The 14,254-nt window shown below is 38.4% G+C and overlaps 1 protein-coding gene across 2 annotated transcripts in view; it reads right to left on the bottom strand.

Annotated features, from left to right (window-relative positions):
* Window positions 1-12,985, bottom strand: part of SPAG17 (sperm associated antigen 17) — a 235,344-nt gene extending 222,359 nt beyond the window's left edge. For both annotated transcript variants that reach the window (XM_047871565.1, XM_047871566.1), the window contains exon 1: window positions 12,852-12,985. In XM_047871565.1, coding sequence (XP_047727521.1) covers window positions 12,852-12,938 — 87 coding nt within the window. In that variant the 5' untranslated portion in view covers window positions 12,939-12,985. The remainder of the gene's footprint in view (window positions 1-12,851) is intronic.
* Window positions 12,986-14,254: the final 1,269 nt, after the last annotated feature.

Genomic DNA, 14,254 nt, shown 5'->3' with positions numbered 1-14,254 from the left:
ATGGAAATAGAGCTCAAAGGTTGTATTGTTAAAAGTTGAACAGGCAAAACAGTTTTTTAAATCAAACTGCCTATCATGTTTGTTAAAGGTCATGATTCCAATAAAGAAAATTTTAATCACTAATGAAGGAAAAATTAAAGAACACAATAAATCAGTTTCATGCAATAAAGTGCTTCAAATAAAATCTTCTTTTAAATCAAGTGTGTCAATAAGGTAATTACTAAACATTTTTAAACATATAATCAGAACTTTTAATACAATCTATTACGTAGTTAAACATAAGTGAACATTTTTAGACATGAAATACTTAGTTTAACCTTGAAAAATAATTTGTATGGGCATATCATAGCAATGTAGCCTTATGATCTTGACTGTGGCAAAGCATTTATCTACTGAAATGATAGAGCAACCTTTTGGAAAACATATAAATCAGACTAGTAAAATGTTAATCACTATTGATAGAGCTGTAAAAGTTCCATGTAAAAGTATTTTAATAATACCGAATATGCAAAGTTCAAGATGCTGAAGGTAATTAGGTATTTTTTATTGATCTGGTGTAGCAAGATGGAAAAGCATTTGTGATATCTCAAACTATTTCAATGGGTACCAAGAAAAATGGTTTCACTGAGAAGTATTTACTTGAAAACGGTGCCAGAGTGTAACATGCATAAAGTCTGGAGTTGCAGCCCACATTTTTTTTTTTTAAGTAGGCTTCACAGCCAGTGTGGAGCCCAACAGGGGGCTTGAACTCAGCGCCCTGAGAACAAGAAAGACCCTGAGATCAAGCTCAGTCTGAGCTGAGATCAAGAGTTGGACACTTAACCCACTGAGCCATCCAGGGACTCCAACAGCCCACAGTTTTGAAGAAAATTTCAGATGTTTTGTTTTCATCCCAACTCAGTATGTATTCGATATATTCAGCTGATACAATAAGAGATGTATATGAAGTCAATATTAGTACCTTCTTTATAAATTTTCCATTTGTTACCATAAGGGGTTTTAATACATATTTTTAAAATTTATTTACTTTTGAGAGAAAGAGAGAGACAGAATGTGAGCAGGGGAGGGGCAGAGAGAGAGGGAGACACAGAATCTGAAACAGGCTCCAGGCTCTGAGCTATCGGCACAGAGCCTGATGCAGGGCTTGAACTCATGAACCGTGAGATCATGACCTGAGCCGAAGTTGGACGCTTAACCAACTGAGCCACCCAGGAGCCCCTATTTATTACCATATGTTAAACAAACACTAGAGATAATTAAATAATATATCTGAAGAGAGCTCAAGATTGGACATTAGAGAAATATTAGAACCCAGCTGGGCAACACATATTGCTAGCATTGCACCGACTGAGAAGAAATCATGCCAAGACTGTGTGTTCATTTTAATGTAAATCTGAAGTGGGAGTAGTTAAACATTTGAAAAGTGCAACTAACTTTTAGGGATTTGGCTTTAGTGAAATATTCTACTATGAATTTCAATACTTTCTTTAGCTTTGTCAGAGAGAAATGAAAACATTTTGTCCATATAAAATTAATAAAGTGAACCATAAAAGAGATGTAGAAGATATATAGAAACAAATGAATAAAGAGTACAACTTGAAACAAAGCAATCAATTATAAGAGAAAAATAATTTTTTGTTTAATAAATTATACAGAAATGGGTTTATTATTTTATGACAAAAATGCAGAGCACGATGAATTATTAACCTCTTTCAATTTATTCAATCTTAAACTTTAGCCACAGTATGCAATGTTAACCAAGTAGATTTAGGGTGATCAAAAATTTATAAAATTAAGTCAACTAATTGAATGTGACATTCCAAGAAATGGTTTTGTGACTTAATTGATCATAAATAAATTAAATATAAAAAAACTCACACAATATTATGAAGGCTAGAAAAAAATTTCAACATAATTATTCACAGTTCAAAGGCTGGAATTATAAGAAATCCAAAAGTGTAATTTACTTTTACTATGACAAATGATATTGTTGATATTGAGAGAAATCCTCTACATACAGAGAACTACAAATTGCATAACGACTACCATTTTAAAAGGAAAGTCACAGAAGAGCCTATGCACATTTCTTCATGTTACCTCATGGCTCAGACAAGAGCAACTTTTAGGAAGTGAAACCCATCAACCAAAGGCTGCACCAACACTTCTGAAAACCAACAAATGATTTGGAAATCATCGGAAAAATGTGATGACTGATAAGGACGAAAAACTATACCATCTGGCAAGGAGTTTCATAAGGTACACATAATTGAGTTTATATAAAGAATAAAAAGTAATTTAATTGTAAAAAAAAAAGAAAGAAAAAGTAATTTAACTGTTAAATTTATATGTTGATTTCCATGTAATTGTGCCAGTTAACATATTTTTAATTTTCCCTCCTGGATGAAGGCAGGCAAGAAGAAGTTGAGAAGGTGATCGTAATGGTGTTGGAAGTTACGAGGCGTGAAAAAGAAGGAAGTGAACTAGAGAGGCCACAGTAATAAGATTTGCTGATCAATTTGTTATGAGAAGAGATGGGGCTAGGGTGTTTCTAACTTCAATGAACAGGATAGTTAGTACCAGTTCTGAACACACTGAGTTTGAAGACATGTGTAACGACCAGGTGAAAATATATAAAAGATTAATAACAACAATAATTAGTATATTATCCTATAATAACATAATAATGATTATTATTATAAATATTTATACTGGGCTACATAGTGTTCCACATTCCTTCAGATACTTTATTTGATTTTCATGCTGCTCCAGTAAATATAGTCACACTATTATTACCAGGAGCTCCTCCTTATTGAGGCCCTACTATTCCTGCATTCAGCAATGCTATTTGAGCCCCTCTATAGGCCAGGGGTTGGTGATGTATCAGTCAGTAAGATGAATCCCTGCCCTCATGGAGCGGACGTTCTCATGGAGGAAAATAGACAATAATGAAATATATGTAAAGTAGAAGGTCAGGAACAGAGTCAGGGTTAAGTGGATGGAATGTGATGGTGTAGTTTAAATAGGATGGTCGGGGAAGGAGATATTTGGACAGAATCCTAAAGGAAGGGAAAGAGCGACTCACGTGATTATTTTGGGAAGGGTCATTCTGGGAAGAGGGCACAGTAAGAGCAAAGATGGCAATGTGTTTTTGATGGGTCTGAAGATCAGCAAAAAGGCCAGTGTGGCTACCACGGACTGAGTGAAGGGGAGAGTCACAGAAGATTTGAGATGAAGTCAAAGTAGTTAGCAGAGGAGACACACACACACACACACACACACACACACACACACACACACACGGTCTTTAAAGCCCATGGTAGACCACTCGGGATTTTACTCAAAGTCTTGTGTATTAAGAGAAACACTCTGACTGCTATATGGTGACAAGACTCTCCGTCAGCAAGAATGCAAGTAAGAAACCAAGTTCTAAAGCTCTTGAGCTACCTGTAGCTTAGGTGATGATGATGGCTTAGAATAGGATGTAACAGTGGAGTTGAGACCAACAGGACAGATTTTAGAAACATTTCAAAGGTGGAACCAACAGGATTTACTAAAAATTAATTATAGAGTGCAGAAAAGAGGAAGAAAACAACAATTGCAAGATTTTGGGCCCTAGTGACTCACTGGGTGAATGGCGAATCCACTCAGTGAGGTGAAGACGTGGGAGGAACAGGTTTGAAGGGGGAAAATATGGGACTTGGGTTTGGAGTCTGAGATATTACATGTTAGATGCCTTTAAATCCTCTCAACAATTGCTTTCATATCTGTAATGGAGGTATGACCACTGTCCTTCTTTTATGGTTGTAAAAACTAAGGCTTTGAGATTTTCTTCAATTTAAGTTCTTACAGCCAATGGGTTGAGACTAATCCTAGAGCTCAAAGGAGAAAATAGGCCAGGAGGCTGACACAGTAAAATCCAATCAATGAATTTGATTCAAAAGTATTTCTTGAAGAACACTATGTACTTACTTAGCACTCTTAGGTGCTGTGATCAGGAAGGAAGGAATCACATGTTCCTTCTGCTACCTTCCAGGAATTTGCAATGCTGTAAGGGAATTGAGATACAATAGATGACTCTGAAATTGTTGGACCACAGCTCAAAGTAGGATCGCATTAAAGATAGCAATCACTGGAGTAGTCCGGTAGAAGGAGAAAAGTCAGTGATGGGCAGAACTATGTGACTTGAGCTCCTTTCTGGAAGATACGAGGGAGGATTTTAATGAGAAGGAGTTGGATGATCTTCAGGCCAGGAACCTGCATGGGTATAGTCAGTCAGTACGTGCCTGGGAATACCACGGAGACCACTCAACTGGAGTAGACAGAGAAAAAGATGGATGGACAGAGAAAGGCCAAATTAGGCAGCGCTGTGAAAGCCAGGCAGAACATCTTGGATTTTATCCCATGGGTAACTGGGAGCCAATGATGGTTTCTAAGGCTAGAGTTGAAACATGGTCAACATTCACCATTTCTTAACTAACATTTTCCTAGGGTGTTGCCAAACTCACATTGGCAACACTTACATTTTACTTATATTTAATATTTTTCATTTGTAATAAAAGTGATCACATATAACATCTAGGTAGATATTTTGACATGCTAATTCCTTTCAGTTCCAAACTCATTCAAATAATACATTTTTGTCCAGAAAAGAGAAATTATAATGTGAGGTTACGAAAAGTCCATTTCCCTCTTAACATTCTTCCTAGCAACTCAGTTGTTTTCGTTGGCTTTTATTAAAACAACCTTTGTGTGAACTGGCAATTTGTTTTGTAAATATCAATGAAAGCATATTTCAGAAAATATAGTAATAAAAACCAACCCAATTTCAGAAATATGCTCGCTGCCAGACATCAGTCTTCAGCTCATATTATGAGTATTTCCAGTAAGTCTTAAATACACATTAACATGAGAAATAGCTCACTGTTTAAGATCAAAAAAGTTGAAAAATCCTTCACTGCCTCTCAAAAACTGCTCAAGGATTCTGCCTAATAAAATGTATTTCCCTTTTTGATAAAGTGCATTCGTAATGGTTCAAGCACTTCATTTCAGTTGAACATTTTCCCCCAAAACTGACTTAAACTCAGTTTATTATAATCCTAACATCTATGTGTTTTACAACTTTGTTTGTTTAAGAGGTCTGGGATATTAACATTTCAGCAATACCTATCTTGAAGCCTTATCGACATTATTAAACCTTTACAAGAACTATAAACTTTGTCCAAGACTCTAAGGAACTCTATTATTATTTTTCAAATGTGCACAACTCAGCTATTGTCACTAAGCTACAGTTAATAAGAGAAAAAAAAATCTTCTGCAACTGAAGTATAATAAGGAGACACTACTAACTAAATATTCTGAAGAACTTTCACTTGAATACCTCCTGGCTGGCAGCTGAAATATCTGAGAAGTTTTGAAATGGTATCATTGCATAGTTATTTTTTGGACGCTGTCATAATCATGCTATGTACCTGCTGGGATGCTCTTTTATGTGAGTGAATGTTTTCTGTCCCTTCCTCTTCTCTTAGAATACATCTCTTTGGTCTACTAATTGTCCTGATTTCCACAATATATATTTCTTCATATTTCAAAGTAGATCAGTGAATTAATTCCATTAATATAGCTTGAGTGTGGTACCCTGTGCTTAGAACCATGCAAGTCATTATGGGGTAGGTACAAGAAGTATAAAGATATGATTTTGCTACGAAGCAGCTCATATTATACTTGTGTTCTACAAAACATGAATTGACAGCACATAATTCAAGGCATTCTGTAAATACTATGTTATAAGATAAACCCTAGAGCCAAAGTGAGGGAAGATAAATCACTGAATGTCTCGACCTTGCCATGCTTAGATCCTCAGTGGTATGAAAGGAGTGGGTTAGCCCAGATACCCAAGGAGTCTCCACCTCTGGGTGAACACAGGAAAGGATGGCACTACCATGTATGTCCTCAGCTTGCGTCTTTGATGCCAATATTATTACTTACTTGAAAGGTATCATGAATTTCTTCTTTTTTTAATGTTTATTTATTTTTGAGAGACAGAGCATGAGTGGGGGAGGCACAGAGAGAAAGAGGGACCAAAGATCTAAAACAGGCTCCATGCTAACAGCAGTGAACCCGATGCAGGGCTCAAACTCATGAACCTTGAGATCATGACCTGACCTGAAGTTGGAGGCTCAACTGACTGAGCCACCCAGGTGCCCTGCATCATACATTTCAATGTGTAAAAACATACATTGAAAATGAAAATACAGAAATTGGAAGCAAGGCCTCCTGAGTCTCAGTAAGGACCTCAACATATTATGGTAGATGTTCCCAAATATATTTTTTAAGTTTATTTATTTATTTTGAGAGAGAGAGCAAGTAGAGGAGGGGCAGGGACACACACACACACACACACACACACACACACACAGAGAGACAGAGAGAGAGAGAGAGAGAGAGAGAATCTCAAGCAAGCTCTGCACTATCAGCGTGGGCTCGAATTCACAAACCATGAGATCATGACCTCAGTGGAAATCAAGAGTTGGGCACTGAACTGACTGAGCCACCCAGGCACCCTCCCCCCCAAATATTTTTAAGTATGTAAGTAATCATATTAAATAAGAATTGAAGTATTAATCAAGAAGTAAAATTTTAATGATAAATGTAAGGCAAATGACAAGAAGTATTGAGTCCCTTAAGTTGGGCATTAGGGAACTAAAATCATAATTACAAAATGAAATCAGTGAATTACAATAGCAAAGCTGACTGGGTTAAGGGGTATGTGAATTGCCATAAACTTTTTTCTTTCTTTTTTTTTTTTTTGTGGTGGGTCACAGTAAGCAAATGGAAAGTTTCTATGCCAAAAGATGGTCTCTTGAGTTGAAGCTGCCTTTTTACTACACATAAAAATGAAACCTTAGGGGCACCTGGGTGCCTCAGTTGATTCAGCATCCAACTCTTAAACAAATAAAAAAACATTTTATGTTTATTTAAGACAGAAACAGAGCATGAGTTGGGGGGGTGGGCAGACAGAGAGAGAAGGAGACACAGAATCTGAAGCAGGTTCCAGGCTCTGAGCTGTCAGTACAGAGCCCAACATGGAGCTCAAACTCAAGAACCATGAGATCATGACCTAAGCCAAAGTCAGACGCTTAACCTACTGAGCCACACAGGTGCCCCCAGAGTCCAACTCTTGACCTCAGCTCAGGTCATGATCTCATGGTTCATGAGACTGAGCCCTGCATCAGGCTCTTCACTGATAGTATGGAACCTGCTTGGGATTCTATCTCTCTCCCTCTCTGTGTTCCTCTCTGGCGCGCGCGCGCACACACACACACACACACATACACACACACGCACACACACTCTCTCTCTTGCTCTGTCAAAAATAAATAAAACAAACTTAAACAATTTGAGACCTTAAACCAGGAACAAATGAAAAGAAATAAACACCCTCTGATAATCTGAAAATATGAAAGGGGTTAACAATTAAAATTAGCAAAATCTCCAGAATTCTACCTGTGAGATATCTAAATCAACCCAAACAACTTTTGCGGAACCTGGAACTGTGAAGAACACATTTGAGACACATGTTCATAACATCTTAAAGAAAAAAAAAAGGATTTGTATCTGACTTCTGAATATTTCCTGTAGTGTTATCATGTTGTCACTTAACATAGAAAACATTGCGAGATTCTTTTATCCCATAGTGGCACCAAAGCTTGGACTATAACACAAAAGTCCAATTGAAACATGTAGCCCACTCATTCTGAAGCTACGTGACATTACCCAGAGGCAGGTCTTGTGCAATCTGTAAGCTCCTAGAGGGAATGGCTATATTGTTTGGACAATTGTGAAAAATTTTCCCAAGTTGTCATGAACAAAGCTTCTACTAATCTCCACTTTCTCAGCATTACCTGTCCTATAATAGGCTTGGAAGAAATAGGAAGATCATAATTGATTACAAGTTCTCTTAGACCACAGTGACATCAAAAAAATGGCAGACTAGGCAGTTACATGCCTCTGCATCCCCTGGAAACATTAGAAAAAACAACTTGAAACTGGCTGAAATTACTTTATAGGAGCACTGAAACCAGTCAAAGATCTAAAGCACCAAGCAATGCCCAATCAAGAAAAAGCCACATTCAATAAGGTAGGAAATTTTTTGGCTCTTGTACTCTCCCTTGCCCCACCCTTTCTCCATGAGAAAGGACAGCCTTTTCAACAATTGGTGCTGGGAAAACTAGATATCCACATGCACATGTGGATATCCACATGCGGATATATATATATATATATATATATATATATACACATATATATACACACACACATATATATACACACACACACATGCATAATACACATATGTGATATACATGTGTGTATATTACATGTATACATATGTGTATACGTACACACATATGTATATTGTAGATATATATACATAAATATGTATACATATGTATGGGTATATACATGTATATACGTGTGTATATATATAATGTTGGACCATAATCTCACACCATACGCAAAAATTAACTCAAAATAGACCATGCATCTAAATTCAATACTAAAACCATAAAAATCTTAGAGGAAAACATAGGGGAAAAGCATCATGACACTGGGTTTGGTAGTGATTTCTTGCATAGGCAAGAAAGAAAAGAAAAACTAGATAAATTGAACATCATCAAAACTAAACTCTTTGTGCATCAAAGGACACTGCCAACAGAATGCAGAGGAAACCCATGGAAATAAGAGAAAGTATTTGCAAATCACATACCTCATAAAGGGTTAGTAGCCAGAATATATAAATTAGTCCTACAATTCAACAGTAATAAAACCCCAACAACTCCATTAAAAATGTGGGCAAAAGAAGATATACAAATGGCCAAGAAGTACATAAAAAGATGCTTGATATCATTAATCATTAGGGAAATGCAAATTAAAACTACACTAAAATACCACTTCACATTCATTAGGATGGCTGAATCTATCTATCTATCTATCTATCTATCTATCTATCTATCTATCATCTATCTACCTATCTCTCCCCAGAATTTTAAAAGTACTGGTAAGGATGTGGAGAAATTGGAACACTTTTGCAATGTTGGTGGGAATATAAAATGGTATAGCCACTGTGGAAAATGTTATGGTGGTTCATCAAAAAATCAAACATACAATTACCATAGTATCCAGCAATTCTCACTTCTAGTTATATACTAAGAAAATTGAAAGTAGGGACTCAAGCAGATTTTTGGACACTCGTATTCTTTTTGTAAAATGGGTCCACTCCTATTAATAACAGCATTATTCACAATAACTAAGAATTAGAAGTGCCCATTGATGGATGAGTGGATAAATAAAACGTACCCTGTACATCCGATGGGATATTATTCAGCCTTAAAAACAAGGCAATTTTAATACATGCTACAACATGAATGAACCTTGAGGACATTATGCTAAGTGAAATAAGCCGGTCACTGGAAGACAAGTACTAGATAATTACATTTACAATGAAATATTTAGTTAAACTCACAGATACAAAAACTAGAATGGTGGTTGCCGGGAGCTGGGGGGAGGGAGGTATAGGGAATTCTTTAATGGGTATAGTTTCAGTCAGGGAACATGAAAGTGTTCTGGAGAGGGATGGTGGTGATGGTTAAACAACAAGAATGTACTTAATGCCACCAACGGTACATTTAAAAATGGTGGAAATGGCAAATTTCATTATTATATTTTACCATGATAAAACAGTACAAATAAAAATATCTTAGACCAGAAGTTCTCCAAATAGTGCCTTCAGTCACCAAGTGTTTAGGTTAGCACCTTTTCCTCTCACTGTGGCCAGTAGAGGCGGCCTTGACAGTTGCATTAAGATTTTAATTTATCTTGTTTGTTTTTTTTAATATGAAATTTATTGTCAAATTGGTTTCCATACAACACCCAGTGCTCATCCCAACAAGTGCCCTCCTCAATACCCATCGCCCACCCTTCCCTTCCTCCCATCCCCCATCAGCCCTCAGTTTATTCTCAGTTTTTAAGAGTCTCTTATGGTTTGGCTCCCTCCCTAACTTTTTTTTTTTTTAAAGCATCTTTAACTCCCTAACGCTGCTGGATATCATAAATATAATGTCTATGTCACATACAAGCCCACACTAAGATATTTTTATTATCTTATTGCCAATGTGCCTAAATATTTTTATCGAATTTGAGGTGTGATATTTCACATATATTAATAAGATAAATGTTTCAATGCCTGGATAGCAAAGTTAGTAAATGACTTTTTTGATTGACGGGATTATTTTAGGAGCAATGTACCCCAGAAGCAGTCTAATCCACATTTCTCTTTCAATTTAAATGTCCCAGATTTATTTAAGGCCTATATTGGTCTCCTTACGTAAAATAATCATCCTCCTTCATTCTACCAGCTCAAATTCTACCCATTCTTTAGGGCCTAGCTAAAGGCAAGTAATTTTGTAAAACATTTCCTGACAATCCCAGCCCACATTCATCTTCCTAACCCCTAGTTAGTCATTTAATGCTTAGTCTACTCTCTATCTACTCGTTTAGAGCTTAGTAACAGACTACCTTGTATCATTTGCTATCATTTTGTGTTTTAGAACCACCTAAAACGTGCGGAAAAATTAGCAATTATTCCAGCCCGAAAGGACAGCCCAAAATACTGGTACAAGGTAACTTCACTGAAACCAGATTGTGGATTTACTGATTCTCATTAAAGTCTAGTACAGCTCCACATGTGCACGAGTTCAAAATCATTACTGATGTGACTCTTGAATCCGTTAATTCTAAAAAACTAGCTTATGTAATGCTGAGACTTTTCCTTTCTCACCCCCCCCCCACGCATATACACACACATACACACACACACTCAACTATACATACTGGCACACAATATTTCCTTGAGTAGCAACTGTACAGAGAGAAATTTTGGGTGCCAAAGCAAAACATTTTTTGAGCACCTACTATGTGCAAAGCACTTTGCTAAACCCTATGAATCAGGAATTCACACCTCTAGAAGTCCTCTTTAACCCCACTCCAGAATCTATTACATTGGTGGTTAAGTCATGCCTCTGAACATTGGACTGCTGGGTTAAGTAATCTGGGAATTTTCCTCTTGGAGCAGACATGAACTCAAACTGAGAAAATAAAAATTAGGAGAGGAGGTAGGGGGGAGTTGTCTTCCCCTGCTGTCAAAACGCGTGTATTCCAACAAACTGAAGAAGTTCAGCCTTTGTTTTTAAAACTACATATTACTTTGGGTTCAAATTCTTTCTCTTAATAAATAAGATTTATTGAAATTATACTGTTTGAGCAGAACTGAGAAAGCTGAGTATTATTTCAGGTTTTCGAGCCATAAGGAAAAATAGTGTCTTTAGGTTTTCCATTCAACTAGGAAAATTATAGCTTCATATTTGCAACACTAAAGCTAATGCAGTGTCAGCACCCCCATCAAATTCTGTTGTTCAGCACTTTATAATTCAAGCAGAAAGGTTCACTCCAAGCCCAAACTTGGCCTACACAATCTCAAAGAAAATGGAGAAAAAGTTATTTTGGCCAGTGCTGACTTATAAAAGCAAAAGAGAGGGGGCTTTTAACAGAGTATTTTGAAAAACATCTTTGAGAATTTGAGAATGTAACTGAGAACTACTGAGCTGACATCCTTCATTCTTAAAAGTTATAGAAATAACCGCAAATTCCATGATGTCATGTCAGCATCAGCAGTGTCTTAACCACTTTCATGAAATTCTTCATCAGGTAGAATTCCTTATCAGACAGAATACCATTCTTAGAGAAAAAAAAACCAATTACAGTAGAAAATAAGGACACATAAGTACGAATTTCTCATGAGGGTATCATAAGACTTTAGGTATATTTTTCCTTTAAGTACTGATTCTCTAGTGCACTGTACGTACACATGGAAAATGAAAAAAAAATGTTTTTCCAGTTTTTAAAGTACTTTGGAATTAATGGCAGGCCAGAATTCCCAGAATCAACCTTTCTCCATCCAAATGTCATCCTGGATTTAGAAGCAACTAAGTGTAGCAGTGGATTTCCAGGAGCAGGTGACAAGAGTTATTGGGCTCCCCAACCAACTAAGTGTTGGTGGGTATGAGTGGGGTGGGGAGCTAGTCTGGTTGGGACGTGGTGCAATTTGAAGTCATGTGGCAGGGGCGTTATAGATTGCCTGGTACCTTTTTGCTACGCTACGGATGAGTCCACCAGCCAACCCCTCAGTACTCTGATCTGTTACAGTACCTTCAAAATATATCAAAACTTTGGTGTTGTGGTATCAGGGCATTGCAGAAGAATCTCGTCTTTTCCTCTCTGCAGAAGACTCATTTGTATTAAATACGTTGGTATCTTAACTACTCCATGTCTCTCTTCCTACAGCATTTAGTAAGCCTTACTTACCACAGGCCAGGCTACGGATGATTTAACAGGATGATTCCTTCAGATGTCCGCAGGAAGCAAACAGTTCATAAAGACAACTCCAGTGTAATTTTGGAGTGCCATCTAGGCGACTTCACTGAAAAGGATCTTGAGGACTCAGAGCTACACCACCTCCCTTCCCCCTCACTCCGGTTTCTCCACCCTTTGAAATCGCACTGATTGACCGGCGCCCCCTTCCTTCTTCCTTTAACGCCCACTCTGCGCGGATGGGAGCGTGGGGCGTTTAGTGGGCGGAACTCCCAAAGCGTAGGACAGCGGAATCAAGAACAGTTTTCAGAAAGGGCGGCGGTGGCGTCTGGAAAAGAGGGCGAGCCTGGCTGCCTTTCCTGGAGGGTCTGGCGGGGCTTTGGCATTCCCGGGGTCAGAGAGGACTTTCAGGGCTCTGGGCTCACCTGATTGAAGTGTGCAGCGATGAGCGAGGGTTCCCATATCTTAGAACTGGTGCTTGGAGTCCCACCTTTCTCTTTCTTGGGTGCCATGCAAAGGACGGGAGGGGCATTGGCGTCTAAACTGGGCTCAGGCCCGCACTAAGCGTCCCCGCTGCCATAGTAACCTAAGCCACGCCCCATTCCCTGAACGTAGGCGGTGCCCCTCCCCCAAGCCTGCCCTGAATCCTCGGGCCAGCTGCTCCCGTCGCCATAGCAACCGAGCTTCCCAGCTCCATGCAACTCCGAGGCCCGACTCCCAGGTTAAATTTTAGGATTTTCCAGTAGGGCAACTGTGCAAGATGGTGAGGTCAGGACGAGGCTAGCCTCGAGATTGTCTGGCTTCCTTTAACTCGCTTTGCCCCCGCTCTGTTGCTTCTTGGAGACCCTGTGGTCCGAGGTATTGTCTAGAAACTCAGAATCCCTGGAATCCCGCCCACGATTTCAACACCTTTCAAAATTTCTTCGATCCTGGTTAACCTAAAATGGAGAACTGGCTCTCTCAAGAGACATCCCATGCCATTTTCTTCTCCCTTCTACTCTGCCCCAAATACTTCCTTACGTGAAGTCAAATTTATCTCCCCGACCCACATCTTTTGCTTCCGTCTTGAGTCCTCCTCCCAGGGACTTCCTAAACCAGTGGGCTCACTTCTCCAAGAGATCCTTTATCTAACTGTAGTCGGGATTAATGTCTTTCTAAACCGTCTTCTCGGCCTAATCAGCCCCAGTTCTTTCAAATTGTCCTTCACTGGTAAGTGGAATCTTTTTTTTTTTTTTTCCCACCCCACAGTCACCACTATCTAAAAGATCGCGGTCAGAATCCCCCAAATAATAATGATAGTAATAATAATAATGGTAATAACAACAACTCCTGCTTCATGATCACTGGCTATATCTTGTACATAGTTATATCATTTTATTCTTACAACAGCCTTATTCCAAGTCCCACAGTGTATGACTGATGGCACCAGAGTTAGAAGCCAGATTGCCTGAATCTCAGATCCATCTTGTTCAATTAACCTCTACAACACCTGTTTTAGGACTGCCAAAATGAGAGATGCCCCTCTTGGGGGGGGGGCAGACTTACTTTTATTTATTTTTTTCATTGCATTAAGACTAATTTCAGGACAGACAGGGGCAGAACTCAACCAGAGGTGTTTTGCTTTTAGTACCTATAAAATACAATGCTTAACTATTCCTCCCAAACCCTGCTCTTGCTGTGAGATGCTTCAATTATCCCAACGGACCAGGGATGGCTAAGGTGATGCACGTGACCTGCAGCTTAATTTCATTCAGCACGGCCTGCCAGCTGACCTGGCAGGGAGCAGGTTTAAAAATGCTGCTGCTTCACAACTCCCGTTCATAATTTG

The sequence above is a fragment of the Prionailurus viverrinus genome, chromosome C1 (assembly GCF_022837055.1).
Source record: "Prionailurus viverrinus isolate Anna chromosome C1, UM_Priviv_1.0, whole genome shotgun sequence".
Classification (NCBI taxonomy): Eukaryota; Metazoa; Chordata; class Mammalia; order Carnivora; family Felidae; genus Prionailurus; species Prionailurus viverrinus.
The sequence above is the reverse complement of the archived record's forward strand: the minus strand, read 5'-3'. Positions and strand labels throughout refer to the sequence as shown.